The 15,308-nt window shown below is 44.3% G+C and overlaps 1 protein-coding gene across 1 annotated transcript; it reads left to right on the top strand.

Moving 5' to 3' along the window:
- The first annotated feature begins 122 nt into the window (after positions 1 to 122).
- Positions 123 to 14,752, top strand: SF3B6 (splicing factor 3b subunit 6). The gene is made up of 4 exons (XM_053589179.1): positions 123 to 311; positions 3,686 to 3,804; positions 14,188 to 14,326; positions 14,496 to 14,752. The coding sequence occupies exons 1-4, from the start codon at positions 282 to 284 to the stop codon at positions 14,583 to 14,585; spliced, it is 378 nt and encodes a 125-aa protein (XP_053445154.1). The 5' UTR covers positions 123 to 281; the 3' UTR covers positions 14,586 to 14,752.
- The last annotated feature ends 556 nt before the right edge of the window (positions 14,753 to 15,308 follow it).

The raw sequence follows: 15,308 nt of genomic DNA, 5'->3' as shown, positions 1-15,308 counted from the left end.
TCCGGGAGAGAACCCGGAAGCGTTTTGGCGCTCGCCTTTCCACCTTCCGGCCTATCTCGAGTTCATTTTGCCCTGGGTGTCAATTCGAGGGGGCGGGGGCAGATGCTACGTCAGCGCGTCTCGGCGTGAGACGGTGATAGTCCGGCGGTACCATAACAGCTTCCGGCGGAGCCAAGTTGCTAGTGTCCGCCTGACGCTGCGTTGCGCAGGAAGCCAAGCGGGCTCCGGACTGTCCAAAGGGTTTCTAGTGTTTGCCGCGGTAACCTCATCAGCCCGCCAAGATGGCGATGCAAGCGGCCAAGAGGGCGAATGTGAGTATCGCGGCCTTCTACGGAGGAGGGGGAGGACAAACCTCGCGGATTAATTTTGTGGCAGAGCCTTCTTGCCTCTCCTCTGTCCCCAGGGCCGGGAAGCCCAGACTTTGCCATCCTCCAAGTGGGGGTTATAGCCTGGTCCCATCTTCGGGGTTATGCTCCCTGAGCCACGTTTTCATTCTCACCCCCTCCCACTTTTTTTTTTAAGACCCAGTCTCAAACTGTTACCTCGAGTAGAGTGCTGTGCCGTCATAGCTGACAGCAATCGCGAACTCTTGGGCTCAAGCGATCTTCTTGCCTCAGTTTTTCTATTTTTAGCGGAGACGGAGTTTTGAGCTCAAGCAGTCCACCCGCCTCGGCCTCCCAGAGTGCTCATTCTCATCCCTTTTGAGAGTTCGTTCATTCTCTATGTGTCAGTAATAGTGTTTGCCCTCCAGGCTCTGCTGTTTGACCTGCACCTAGGACCTGGCTTTAGAGTCTTCTCCTTGGCCTAAAAGCGGACAGTACAAATCAGACCTCAAATATCTGGACTGTTCAACGGAAGCGAGAGCTTGGGATTGATTCTCCACAGATCATGGAGTTTTGGGGATTCTTCATTAATGTATTAATTCAAACAATGTTTTTTGATAACCTGCTGTGTCCCTGACTTGAGAGATAGTAAACAATTCATCACAGTTATTGAACACTAGCCCAGCACTAATTTTAGGTGTTGATAACAGCAGTGAATAAAACAAAAAGTTTCTCTGCTTACCTTCTAATGTTTGAGGTAGGGGATTGTGGAAACCTAAACAAACAAAAAAAGACCTCAGGAAAAAGTAGTCAACTGTAACATGCTTAGAGGTTCAATAAGATGAAGACAAATAATTGACCATTTGTTGAGATGGAGACTTTTCAATGGATGAAAACTTAGTTACAGGGGGATGAAAAGATGGTGGGAGTTGACAAAATGGAGATAGCAAAGTCAGCCCTTTTCCACGAGTTTTCATGTAAATAGAGATAGAGAAATTGGGTGATAGTTGACTTTTTAAAGGGTAGGTGATACGTATTTATATGCCAGTGGGAATGATCCAGTAGAGAAGGAGAAACATGATATGGAAGAAGGATGGGTTAAGTTCAGGAGTGAAAGTTTTCAATAGATGAAGGATTGGCATAGTAGTGGAAGGAAAGTGGGTGGATATAGATGTATGTAATTTGGTAGAGTTAGGGATAGGAAGATAAAGTACTTATCATTTAGTCATATTTATTTTCTCCAAGAAACAAGAGACAGTGTCATCTCCTGGGATGGGCAGAGAAGAGGGCACAGCCCAACTCAGATGTTTGAAGGTTTGGTGGTGGTAAGGTTGAGAGAAGAGAAAGTACAAAAATTTTTTCAGATGAGAAAGCACATTTACTAGGGAAGTAAATTATGATTGGCAGTACTGTTCATTCGTTTGAACTTAACCTTGAATCTTGAGATCTAAAACTATTGTAATTATTTGTTCACCATTTATCACCATTGCTAGTATGAGAGCAGGGGGTTAAGTACTTTATTCATCCATTTGTGTAATTCTCAGTTGAGAAGAAATAGAGAGTGCCAGTGCCCATAGCTTAGTTGGCAGGGTGCCAGCCACATACACCCACTGTAGCAGGTTTGAACCTGGCCTGGACCTGCTAAGCAGCAATGACAACTGCAACCAAAAAATAGCCCGGCATTGTGGCCAGCACCTGTAGTCCCAGCTACTTGGGAGGCTGAGGCAAGAGAATCACTTAAGCCCAAGAGTTTGAGGTAGCTGTGAGCTGTGATGTCACAGCACTCTACTCAGGACGACAGCTTCAGACTGTCTCAAAAAAAAAAAAAAAAAAGGAAATAGCTAGAAAGTTAGTTAGAAATAGTGTGCCTAGAGCTTAGGTTCAAGGAAAGCAGAAACCTTGTCTTTTTTTTTTTTCCTTCACTGAGTATTCCTAATACCAGCTGGTGTATACATAAAGAAGACACTTAGTAAATAATTGTTGAATGAAGAGGATCTGAGTAAGTATTTTGTTTGTGTAAGGTTTAGCAGGATATGAGCAACACCTCTCATGAGGAAGAAGCAGCCAATAGTGAGGAAAAGCCTGTAAATTGAAAAGCAAGAAGAGGGGTGGCGCCTGTGGCTCAGTGACTAGGGCGCCGGCCCCATATACTGGGGGTGTCAGGTTCAAACCCGGCCCTGGCCAAAATAGCCGGGTGTTGTGGTTGGCGCCTGCAGTCCCACCTACTTGGGAGGCTGAGGCAAGATAATCGCCTAAGTGTAAGAGCTGGAGGTTGTTGTGAGCTGTGACGCCATGGCACTCTACCGAGGGCGACAAAGTGAGACTCTGTCTTTTAAAAGAAAGAAAGAAAGGCAAGAAGGGACCATTGCTAGGAGAAGTTCCAGAGAAGACCAAAGAAAGGTCATCAGTGAAAGTTTTATTATCTAGCAAACAGTAACAGTTCCCTTCTTCTTTCCTACACATTCTGAGGCATGAGGGCTTTTAAAGGAAGTTGGAAATCCTTGTTCAAGTAGTGACCCTTTATGCTTCCTAATAGTCTTCCCTGGCACCAGTGCTCTGTTGCTTTTCCACAGTGTGCCATTTTCAGTAAAATCAGATTATACTCTTATGCTTGGCTTTATATTCATTTATTTTTTAGAGACAGAGTCTCACTTGTCACCCCTCCATAGAATGCTGTGGCATCACAGCTCACAGCAGCCTCCAACTCCTGGGCTTAGACAATTCTCTTGCCTCAGCCTCCCAAGTAACTGGGACTACAGGCGCCCACCACAACGCTCAGCTATTTTTTTGTTGCAGTTTGGCCAGGGCCGGTTTCAAACCCACCACCCTCCATATGTGGGGCTGGCGCCCTACTCACTGAGCCACAGGCGCCGCCCTTATTCTTGTTCTTTTTGTTTGTTTTTTGAGACAGAGTCTTACTTTATTGCCCTCGGTAGAGTGCCGTGGCATCACATCTCACAGCAGTGGTTCTCAACCTTCCTAATGCCTTCTAATGCTGCGACCCTTTAATACAGTTCCTCATGTTGGGGTGACCCCCAACCATAAAATTTTTTTTGTTGCTACTTCATAACTGTAATTTTGCTACTGTTATAAATCGTAATGCAAATATCTGATATACAGGATGTATTTTCATTGTTACAAAGGGGTCGCAACCCACAGAACTGCTGGCTTACACCTACCTCAAACTCTTGTGCTCAAGTGATTCTCTTGCCTTAGCCTCCCAGAATGTGGGGATTACAGGCATGAGCCACTGTGCCTGGCTTATTCTTGTTTTTTTATCATTATGTATCACTGAGAATTTTTTTTAAATGGTTAGTACTCCCTTCCCTCATAATAATGACAATATGTATTTCTCATTTTAGATTCGACTTCCACCTGAAGTAAATCGGATTTTATATATAAGGAATTTGCCATACAAAATCACAGCTGAAGAAATGTATGATATTTTTGGAAAATACGGACCTATTCGTCAGATTAGAGTGTAAGTCTTACTGAGACTTTGGAAAAAAGTGTCATTTACAGAAAATGATTGCGTAACCTGTAATCTCAGAATTATGGCTGACAGCAAGACCATCCTGTGCTGTGCAGAGTACAGAAACCCTAACTAAAAGCCTAGATACTAGCAGACTGAAATCTGAGAGGGAGATAAGATCTTTTGGTAGGGGGGAGAAAAACTTAAGACCCTAATTATCTAGCTCAATGAAAGCCAAAAATGGAATTTGGGAAATTATAGAGAACATGAAATATTAATGAATTCTTTGAGGAGAATGATTGGGAAGGGAAGAAATTAGCATCTATTGCATACCTACTTTTATAAAGCCAAGCGTTACACTATGTTGTTTTTTTTTTTTTTTGGCCGGGGCTGGGTTTGAATCCACCACCTCTGGCATGTGGGACCGGCGCCCTACTCCTTGAGCCACAGGCGCCACCTACACTATGTTTTTTATATGCACTAACTAATTTTCTCAACAGTCATCAGTGTCTCTTTTACTAACCATAGAATTTCTGAATAAACTTGAGTATAAGAGTATAAAACTGTAAAAAATGGTATTTGCAACTACACCTCTTTCTATTAAAGATTTAAAAGCACAGGGTGTCCAACCTGTGGGCCCGCAGGCCACATGCTGATTTTGTGAGGACTTTTATTGCTTACTGGGGTGTTGGATATCATAAAAAGTATGCACAGACTTTATTTGCTCATCAGCTGTCATTAGTGTTTGTGTATTTTTTTTTTTTGAGACAAGGTCTCATTATGTCACCCTTGCCCTGTGCCATGGCGTCACAGCTCACAGCAACCTCAAACTCTTGGGCTTAAGCCATTCTCTTGCTTCAGCCTCCCAAGTAGCTGGGACTACAGGTGCCTGCCACAATGCCCGGCTATTTTTTGGTTGTAGTTGTTGTTTGGGAGGCCCGGGCGGGGTTCGAACCAGCCAGCTCTGGTGTGTGTGGCTGGCGACCTAGCTGCTGAGCTACAGGCACTGAGCTAGTGTGTGTGTAATTAATGTGTGGCCCAAGACAACTCTTATTCTTCCCATGTGTGACAGGGGAAAAAAAAAGGTTGGATACCCCTGGAGAGGGGAATAACAAAAATGTGTACTTTAATATAAATGTTGGTGTTTATACTTTTAAATACTATTTACGATTATAGGTGCTTTTATTTATATTAATGAATCTATAGCCCTGGGAGCAGAAGTACCTTTCTAGTCTCACACAGAGTTCAACAATAACATCTGACTCTGGCTGGGAGCCAGCCATATACACCTGAGCTGGGGGGTTTGAATCCAGCCTGGGCTTGCTAAACAACAATGATGGCTGCAACCAAAAAATAGCTGGGCATTGTGGTGGGTGCCTGTAGTCCCAGCTACTTGGGAGGTGGAGGCAGGAGAATCACTTGAGCCCAGGAGTTGGAGGTTGCTGTGAGCTGTAATTCCATGGCACTCTAACCAGGGTGATAGCTTGAGGCTCTGTCTCAGAATAAAACCACAATAACATCCAACTCTAAGTGAAGCTGTGTGTACACAGTAAAAGTCCATCTGAAAAGATTACTAAAGTTTTATTTATATATTTTTCAGACAGAGCCTCACTTTGTTGTCCTTGGTAGAGTACCATGGCATTATAGCTCAGAGGAACCTCAAACTCTTGGCCTCAAGTGATCCTCTTGCCTCCCAAGTAGCTGGGACTACAGGTGCCTGCCACAACACCTGGCTACTTGTAGAGACAGGGTCTTACTCCTGCTCAGGCTAGTCTGGAACTCCTGAACTCAGGCATTCCACCCACCTCAGCCTCCCAGAGTGCTAGGATTACGGGCATGAGCCACTATGCTGGCCTAAAAGTTTTTAGTCAGAATATTTCTTTCTTACTAAATGTTCTTTTATGACCTGAGAGCTCCTTCCTGGCTTTTAGGATTGTGAGATCTTGAGGACTCTCCTTTTGAAAGATGACCATCCCTCCAGAGGATGAAGCAGGAGCTGGAGATGCATCATCATTGGTACTTAGATGGGGATAGAAATGAAAGTATTATTAACCACCTGGCCTTTTCAGGAGGTCTCAGTCCTTTGAACGCTTGATAAAAGGTTTGGACCCTGTAGAAGAACACACATAACAGTTTGCATATATTTCAGTGGATGCATGGACTCTAAGAAACCCTATTCTAGGGCGGCACCTGTGGCTCAGTCGGTAGGGTGCCGGCCCCATATACTGAGGGTGGCGGGTTCAAACCTGGCCCCGGCAGAACTACAACAAAAAAATAGCCGGGTGTTGTGGCGTGCACCTGTAGTCCCAGCTACTCGGGAGGCTGAGGTAAGAGAATCGCTTAAGCCCAGGAGTTGGAGGTTGCTGTGAGCTGGGTGAGGCCACGGCACTCTACCAAGGGCCATAAAGTGAGACTCTGTCTCTACAAAAAAAAAAAGAAAGAAACCCTATTAAAGATACACAAAGAATGGCATACAGAAAACTCCTGACTTGTGGATCGGGAGACAGGATTCTACTTCAGGCCCTGTTAACTAGCCACGTGCGTGACAAGTTGCCTTTTGGTTTTCTCTTTCTTCATGTATTATATAATCTAGATGGTACTCTTAGTTTTTAACATGGAGGCAGCATGGATTGGTTGCATGATTTGAGCTCAAATACTACTTGGGCACTTGTTAGGGTAAACATTTTGCCTAGTTTTATACAAGTATCTGGGCTTGAATTATCTGTGAAATGCAGACTTCCTAACCTACCTGTCTGTCTTGGTTTATTTTTGGGTTTTTGTTGTTGTTGTTGTTGTTGGAGACAGAGTCTCAAGCTATAGCCCTGAGTAGAGTGCTATGACATAATAGCTCATAGCAGCCTCCAACTCTTGGGTTCACATGATCCTTTTGCCTCAGTTTTTCTTTTTCTTTTCTTTTCTTTTTTTTTTTTTTTGAGTAAAGACGGGATCTCACTCTTGATCAGGCTGGTCTCCCAACTCCTAAGCAGTCCACTGGCCTTGGCCTCCCAGAGTGCTAGGATTACAGGCATGAGCCACTGAGCCTGGCCTAACCTAAAAGAATTTTACTATGATTTAACAATAAAAAATAAATAAAGTCAATGCCAAAAATAAATAAATAAAATAAAATGTTAGCATATTGGGAAGAATGAAAGAAAATGAGGAAGGTCATTTTGGTTCATTGCATTAGTTTTGCACAAAGCTTCACAGATTTTTGAGCTAAGTCTACATTTTTTTATGTTTATCATTTCGGTATCTAGCTATATTTGTGGGGTTTTTAAACACCCCCCTCCAAAATCACAAAATTTCTTTTTACCAAGATTTAGATGTTATATGGGAATATAAAGCAACAGAATACTTTGAGGAAAAGGCATTACAGCTCAAGAAGTACCTTTATAATGCTGGTCTGAGATTGATATTAAAACCCATAATAGTTGTCATTTTGTGCAAAAGTTTGGGGTTTCCAAACTTCTTTCACATTCTGCCTTTTTCTACCCTTTGGAAAATTCTTACATTAATATTTTGACAATAAGCATAATGCAAATTATTTCCTTATAATTCAGATTATTTTCTTACAGTTTGGCACAGGGATCAAGTGAGGTAATGAACACACAATCATTTTTGAAGTAATAAAATGCTGCAGCTGTTAAAAAAAAAAAAATTTGGGCGGCACCTGTGGCTCAGCGGGTAGGGCGCCGGTCCCATATGCCGGAGGTGGCGGGTTCAAACCCAGCCCCGGCCAAATTAAAAAAAAAAAAAAAAAAAATTTAGTTTGGATCAAATTAGACAGTGTCAGGCCAGGCACGGTAGCTCACACCTGTAATCCTAGCACTCTGGGAGGCTGAGGTAGGTGGATTGCTTGAGCTCACAAGTTTGAGACAAGCCTGAGCAAAAGCGAGACCCCATACCTGCTAAAAATAGAAAAACTGAGTCAAGAAGATCAATTGAGACCAAGTTGGAAAAAAATTAGTGTCTGTGAAGGTACTTTATTTCCTTCCCAGAGGTTAGCCACCCCTTGTATGTGCTCCCGTGGTACTTTTCCATGTACCCCTCTTCCTAACATAGGGTTCTGTTATCTGTCTACTCACCTGTCTCTTAGCAGTACCATATATTCTTTTGCTTTGCGTTGATGGTACTTAGGACTGATGTACATCTATGTGCTGTAAATAAATGAATAAAGTAGAAAATGGTAGCATGGTTATGATTTAGAAAAACATTTTAAAGTTTATTGATAGTATTCAATTAAGAGATGCCTAAATCAGAGAGTTTCAGAAAACCAGAATGAAGGGGCAAGTATTATAAGAAAGCAGGGGCATCTTGAGAAGAGTGCGCAGTAGCTCAGGACCTTCTCGCTTCTCATCCTTCCATCTGGAATGATTTTCACCTGTTCATCACATACGTGACTCCCTCTCACTTCAAGTCTCACCTTTCAGTGTCACTGGTTCTCAAGGTATAAGTTTGAGAATTAGAGCTGGGACACTTGAGATGAAGAGACTTTAAAAATAGGGTTAGTAGGCTTGGCGTCCATAGCATAGTGGTTACGGTGCCAGTCATATGCATTGAGGCTGCTGGGTTCAAACCTGGCCCGGGCTAGCTAAACAACAATGACAACTGCAATAAAAAGTAGTCGGGCGTTGTGGTGGGCTCCTGTAGTCCCAGCTACTTGGGAGGCTGAAGCAAGAGAATCACTTAGCCCAAGAGTTTGAGGTTGCTGTGAGCTGTGATGCTATGGCACTCTACCAAAGGCGACATAATGAGACTCTCTCTCAAAAAAAAAAAAATAGGGTTAGTCGCCTGTAGTCATACCACATTGAATGCACCCAGTCTCTTCTATGATAGGTTAGTCAGTGCCAATCCCTATTCTAGTTCCCAGGAAAATCTAAGAGGAAGGAAGAAAATTGCTTTTTTTTAAGCTTTCTAGAGAAAGTATGGGTGAACCTTTGTAAGTTGATCACTGAAGGGACTATAACAACTTGGTCAACGTAAGGAACTTCCATGGAGTACATGTGGTGCATGTGCAGTCTATGAAAATTAGGTCATCTTTCAAACACAAGTTCCCACTTGCTGTATACATGGCAGTAGGCATAATAGCACCTTTGCTTTTAAGAGATTTAAAATCTTGAGTTTTTTATGGTTTTTGTTTTGTTTGTTTTTGAGACAGAATCTCACTTTGTCATCCTCTGTAGAGTGCTGTTGCATCACAGCTCACAGCAACCTCAACCTCTTGGGCTTATGTGATTCTCTTGCCTCAGCCTCCCAAGTAGCTGGGACTACAGGTACCTGCCATAACACTGGGCTATTTTTAGAGACGGGGGTCTCTCTCTTGCTTGGGCTGGTTTCGAACCTGTGAGCTCAGGGCAATTCACCTGCCTCAGCCTCCTAAAGGGCTAGGATTACAGGCATGAGCCACCTTGCCCAGCCTGAGTATTTTTGTTTATTTATTTATTTATTTTTTTTGAGACAGAGTCTGACTTTGTTGCCCTTAGGAGAATGCCATGAGAGGCATCATAGCTCACAGCAATCTCAAACTCCTGGGCTCAAGCAATTCTCTTCCCTCAGCCTTCCGAGTAGCTGGGACTATAGTCACTTGCCACAATGCTCAGCTATTTTAACAGACTTGTTAAGGTTGGTCATGAACCCATGAGCTCAGGCAGTCTACCCACCTTGGTCTCCCAAATTGCTGGGATTACAGGCGTGAGCCACCACACCCAGCCTGAGTTTTTTATGTTTTTATTCCAAAGGAAAAACTAGGTAGAATTTTGGAGGACTGGGCACAGTGACTCACGCCTGTAGTCTTAGCACTCTTAGAGGCTGAGGCAGGAGGATCCCTTGAGCTCAGGAGGTTGAGACCAGATGGGGCAAGAACCAAACCACATTTCTACTAAAATAGAAAAATTTAGCCAGATGTTATAGGGGGCACCTGTAGTCCCAGCTACTTAAGAAGCTGAGGCATGGTTCTGCTCCTGTAGCTCAGCTGTTAGGGTGCCAACCACATACACCAGATTTGGGAGGTTCAAACCCAGCCCTGCCAAACAACGACAACTACAAAAGAAAAAAAAATAGCCGAGCATTGTAGCGGGCACCTGTAGTCCCAGCTACTTGAGAGGCTGAGGCAAGAGAATCACTTAAGGCTAGAGTTGGAGGTTGCTGTGAGCTGTGACATACAGCACTGTACTGAGGACAACATAGTGAGACTCTGTCTCAGAGAAAAAAAAAATAAAAGAAGCTGAGGCATGACAGTGAATTGAACCCAGGAGTTCGAGGTTGCTGTGAGCTAGGCTGTTGCCACAGTTTTCTAGCCTGGGGCAACAGAGTGAGGCTGTGCCTCAAAAAAAAAACTAGGTAGAATTTTGGAGGTGTTTTTACCTTTTGGCAGTCCCCAATTTTCATACTTACTGTATTCTTTTTTTTTTTCTTTTGAGACAGTCTCAAGCTGTCGCCCTGGTTAGAGTGCCATGGCATCATAGCTCACAGCAACCTCAAACTCCTGGGCTCAAGTGAGTCTCCTGTCTCCGCCTCCCAAGTAGCTGGGACTACAGGCGCCCGCCACAGCGCCTGGCTATTTTTTGGTTGCAGCCATCATTGTTGTTTGGTGGGCCGGGCTGGATTTGAACCCACCAGCTCAGGTGTATGTGGCTGGCGCCTTAGCTGCTTGAGCCACAGGCACAGAGCCTGTATTCTTTTTTTTTTTTTTTTTTTTTTTGAGACAGAGCCTCAAGCTTTTGCCCTGGTTAGAGTGCTGTGACATCACAGCTCACAGCAACCTCCAACTCCTGGACTCAAGTGATTCTCCTGTCTCTGCCTCCCAAGTAGTTGGGACTACAAGTGCCTGCCACAACGCCCAGCTATTTTTTGGTTGCAGCTGTCATTGTTTGGCGGGCTGGGCTGGATTCGAACCCGCCAGCTCAGGTGTATATGGCTGGCACCTTAGCCGCTTGAGCCACAGGTGCCGAGCCATATCTACTGTATTCTTTTTTTTTTTTTTTTTTTTTGGTTTTTGGCTGGGGCTAGGTTTGAACCCACCACCTCCGGCATGAAAATTAGTTTTTGGATTTTTTTTTTTTTTTTTGTAATTTTTTTTTTTTTTTTTTGCAGTTTTTGGCCGGGGCTGCGTTTGAACCCGCCACCTCCAGCATATGGGGCTGGCGCCTTACCCCGTTGAGCCACATGCACCTCCCCTATCTACTGTATTCTTAAAAGTGATTGAAAGTTAAAAATCTTGGGGCTTCCTCTCCTCAACTATGAGCCGCGAGGGACAGAGATAGGTCTATTTTGTCCACCACTGTATGTGAGCAAAGCACAGTACCTCACACATTGTAGACACTCAAAAAATATTTATTAAGCGGGGGTGGGTTGAGGGGGTGGCGGCAGCACCTGTGGCTCAGTGAGTAGGGCGCCAGCCCCATATGCCGAGGGTGGCGGGTTCAAACCCAGCCCTGGCCAAACTGCAACAAAAATATAGCCGGGTGTTGTGGCAGGTGCCTGTAGTCCCAGCTGCTTGGGAGGCTGAGGCAAGAGAATCTCATCAGCCCAAGAGTCAGAGGTTGCTGTGAGCAGTGTGACGTCATTACACTCTACCCAACGGCAGTACAGTGAGACTCTGTCTCTACAAAAAAAAAAAAAATCTTGGGGCGGTGTCTGTGGCCCAAAGGAGTAGGGTGCCGGCCCCATATGCTGGAGGTGGTGGGTTCAAACCCAGACCCAGCCAAAAACTGCAAAAAAAAAAAAAGTTAAAAACCTAAACGTCATTGAGACTGTTTTAGAAGTTATAGAGTATTACCAAACCCTTTATCAGGCCTACCCAACCTAACAAAATAAGTGCATTCACTGACCCTGGCACCCTCCAATCATCTCCAACACCCTGTTCCTATCTATCACCTTTGACAGGAAGCACAAGTTCTGAGCAGGGCCCAGACTGTAGTCTTGTCCCAGATCAACCAGACCCCATGAGTCCACTGTCTATCCTCAGTCCTATGTAGGGGCTATGACAAATGGAGAGTCAGCCCACAGTCAGCCCTCTTTCCACAGTTCCATTGGGTGGCTGGAACAGAAGCCTGGGGTCCATCCCTCTTTGTGACAAAGATGGACCTCTCGCCCAGTATCCCCACTAACAATCACATAACCTTCTGGTGCCTGCAACTCAGTGCTCTTCACACTTGTCTACCTCTCCCAGAGGAAGCTGGTGAGAAGAGAGGAAGTGGCAAGGAACACCTACACCAGCAGCAACCCCGCGTGCACAAATCAGACCCAGCTTCCACTTCAGCCCTCTTCCCCAGCCAGCCACAGCAGGGTATCACATTACAGATTGAGTAGTAGTCAATATGAATATATAAAAGTAGTGGGCTGATGCTACTGCATTTTACAAAGGCAAAGACTCTAAGAAAAGTGGAAGAAACTATATTAATTCTTCACATTGGAGGATATCCTTTCTTGACCATTAAGGATGGTGGTTGACTGTTTTCCCGTGTATCATTTATAATTTTGCCATCTTGGTAGGGGCTTTCTTACTACACACACACACCCCAATAAGTTTATTTTTATGAGTTTAATAAACCTTAATAGGGCAGAGCCTGTGGCTCAGTGAGTAGGGCGCCAACCCCATATACCAGTGGGTGGCGGGTTCAAACCTGGCCCAGCCAAACTGCAACAAAAAAATAGCCAGGTGTTGTGGCGGGTGCCTGTAGTCCCAGCTACTTGGGAGGCTGAGGCAAGAGAATCACCTAAGCCCAAGAGCTGGAGGTTGCTGTGAGCTGTGACGCCATGACACTCTACCAAGGATAACAAAATGAGACTTTGTCTCTAAAAAAATAAAATAAACCGGGTGGCACCTGTGGCTCAAGGAGTAGGGCGCCAGTCCCATATACCAGAGGTGGTGGGTTCAAACCTGGCCCTAGCCGAAAACTGAAAAAATAAAATAAAATAAAATGAACCTTAGTAAAATGTTTCCCAGAAACATTTACTTCCTGCCTAGATGGAGATTGTTGTATCTTTAAGAACTGAAATTATCATTAGAATGAAGAAGAAAAATAAAAATCTTAAGAAACAAGATTCTCCATTCTAAACATTGCTAACAAGAGCCATCACTCCTAAAAACTATACTTTCCAGTTTAAGACTGAAAGTTTATTATTAGCGAACATGAAGACTGACAGTTCCCAATTAATTCTTTGTCTGTGCTAGTGCTTTAGTAGCTAAGTTCTTAGCATTCCTGATAAAGTAAGTTTAACCTGGAGATATTTAAGTTAAAATTGAAAAAAAATTACCTAGTTCAAGAAATTACAGGCTTATCTAGCATATCTGTCCATGTTTATTTCCTCTAATCTCTAGTGGTTTTCAGGTTGATCTCAAAATACTTTAATACTTTAATTTACTATCTTATTTTTTTTTTTGTAGAGACAGAGTCTCACTTTATGGCCCTCGGTAGAGTGCCATGGCCTCACACAGCTCACAGCGACCTCCAACTCCTGAGCTTAAACGATTCTCTTGCCTCAGCCTCCCGAGTAGCTGGGACTACAGGCACCCGCCACAACACCCGGCTATTTTTTGGTTGCAGTTTGGCCCGGGCCGGGTTTGAACCCGTCACCCTCGGTATATGGGGCCGGTGCCTTCCCGACTGAGCCACAGGCGCCACCCTTAATTTACTATCTTAAAAGGCAGTTTTCGCCACCCTTAATTTACTATCTTAAAAGGCAGTTTTCGCCACCCTTAATTTACTATCTTAAAAGGCAGTTTTCGCCACCCTTAATTTACTATCTTAAAAGGCAGTTTTTGGGCGGCGCCTGTGGCTCAGTCGGGAAGGCACTGGCCCCATATACCGAGGGTGACGGGTTCAAACCCGGCCCCGGCCAAACTGCAACCAAAAAATAGCCGGGCGTTGTGGCGGGTGCCTGTAGTCCCAGCTACTCGGGAGGCTGAGGCAAGAGAATCGCTTAAGCTCAGGAGTTGGAGGTCGCTGTGAGCTGTGTGAGGCCACGGCACTCTACCGAGGGCCATAAAGTGAGACTCTGTCTCTACAAAAAAAAAAAAAAAGGCAGTTTTTATCACTTTAAAAGACAGTTCAGGGCGGCGCCTGTGGCTCAGTCGGTAAGGCGCCGGCCCCATATACCGAGGGTGGCGGGTTCAAACCCGGCCTCAGCCAAACTGCAACCAAAAAATAGCCGGGCGTTGTGGCAGGCGCCTGTAGTCCCAGCTACTCGGGAGGCTGAGGCAAGAGAATCGCTTAAGCCCAGGAGTTGGAGGTTGCTGTGAGCTGTGTGAGGCCACGGCACTCTACCGAGGGCAATGAAGTGAGACTCTGTCTCTACAAAAAAAAAAAAAAAAAAAAAGACAGTTCAGTTATTCAACTAGCAATGTTCCAGGATATGTGTGTTATAATTAAGTTTGATTTAATGCTGCAGGGGGAACACACCTGAAACTAGAGGAACGGCTTATGTGGTCTATGAAGACATCTTTGATGCCAAGAACGCATGTGATCACCTATCAGGATTCAATGTTTGTAACAGATACCTTGTGGTTTTGTACTATAATGCCAACAGGGTAAGTATAGCAAAGTTCTCTTCCTGTGGTGCGCTCATTTGAGAATTAGTGTAGAACTGTCCAGTGATGGGCTATGTGTGCTGTGAGCTTTCTTTGACTAGCGCTATTGGTGAAATCCATTTGGCTATAGATTGGTGACTGTTAACTTTGGTGCTTACCACATTTCCAGGCATTTCAGAAGATGGACACAAAGAAGAAGGAGGAACAGTTGAAACTTCTCAAGGAGAAATACGGCATCAACACAGATCCACCCAAATAAACGTTACTTTCATTTTGGACTAAAACCCACGAATGACCCCCACCGCCTTTTTTCCTTTTTAATTAATACTGAATATTGTGATTTCTTATTTGAGATTCAAAAAGGAATCTCAAACTTTGATACTTATCAGGGTATATAATGTTAATAAACTTGCAGCTTTTTGTGAATGGTGTTTTCTCTTGAACTTTACCCTCTTATTTGATACCAGGAAAATATAAAATAACAGAACCATATCAAGAATTATAAATGGGGCGGCACCTGTGGCTCAAAGGAGTAGGGCACTCACCCCATATGTTGGAGGTGGCGGGTTCAAACCCAGCCCCGACCAAAAACAACAACAAAAAAATAAATAAGAATTATAAATGGTGCTAAGGACTCTTGAGTTTGAGAGGAAGGACTTTTTTTGTTGTTTTGTTCTTTTATTGTTGGGGATTCACTAAGGGTACAAAGAACCAGGTTATGTTGATTGCATTTGTTAGGTAAAGTCCCTCTTATAATTGTGTCCCACCCCCAGAAAGTGTGTCACTCACTGACCCCCTCCATCCCCACAGGAAGAATTTTTTTTTGTCATACTCGGTAAAATGCCATGGTGTCACAGCCCACAGCAACCTCAAACTCTTGGCTCAAGAAATCCTTTTGGGGGCGGCACCTGTGGCTCAGTCGGTAAGGCGCCGGCCCCATATACCGAGAGTAACGGGTTCAAACCTGGCCCTGGCCAAACTG

Source organism: Nycticebus coucang, chromosome 4, assembly GCF_027406575.1.
Source record: "Nycticebus coucang isolate mNycCou1 chromosome 4, mNycCou1.pri, whole genome shotgun sequence".
Lineage (NCBI taxonomy): Eukaryota > Metazoa > Chordata > Mammalia > Primates > Lorisidae > Nycticebus > Nycticebus coucang.
This window is presented reverse-complemented; position numbering and strand designations above follow the sequence as displayed.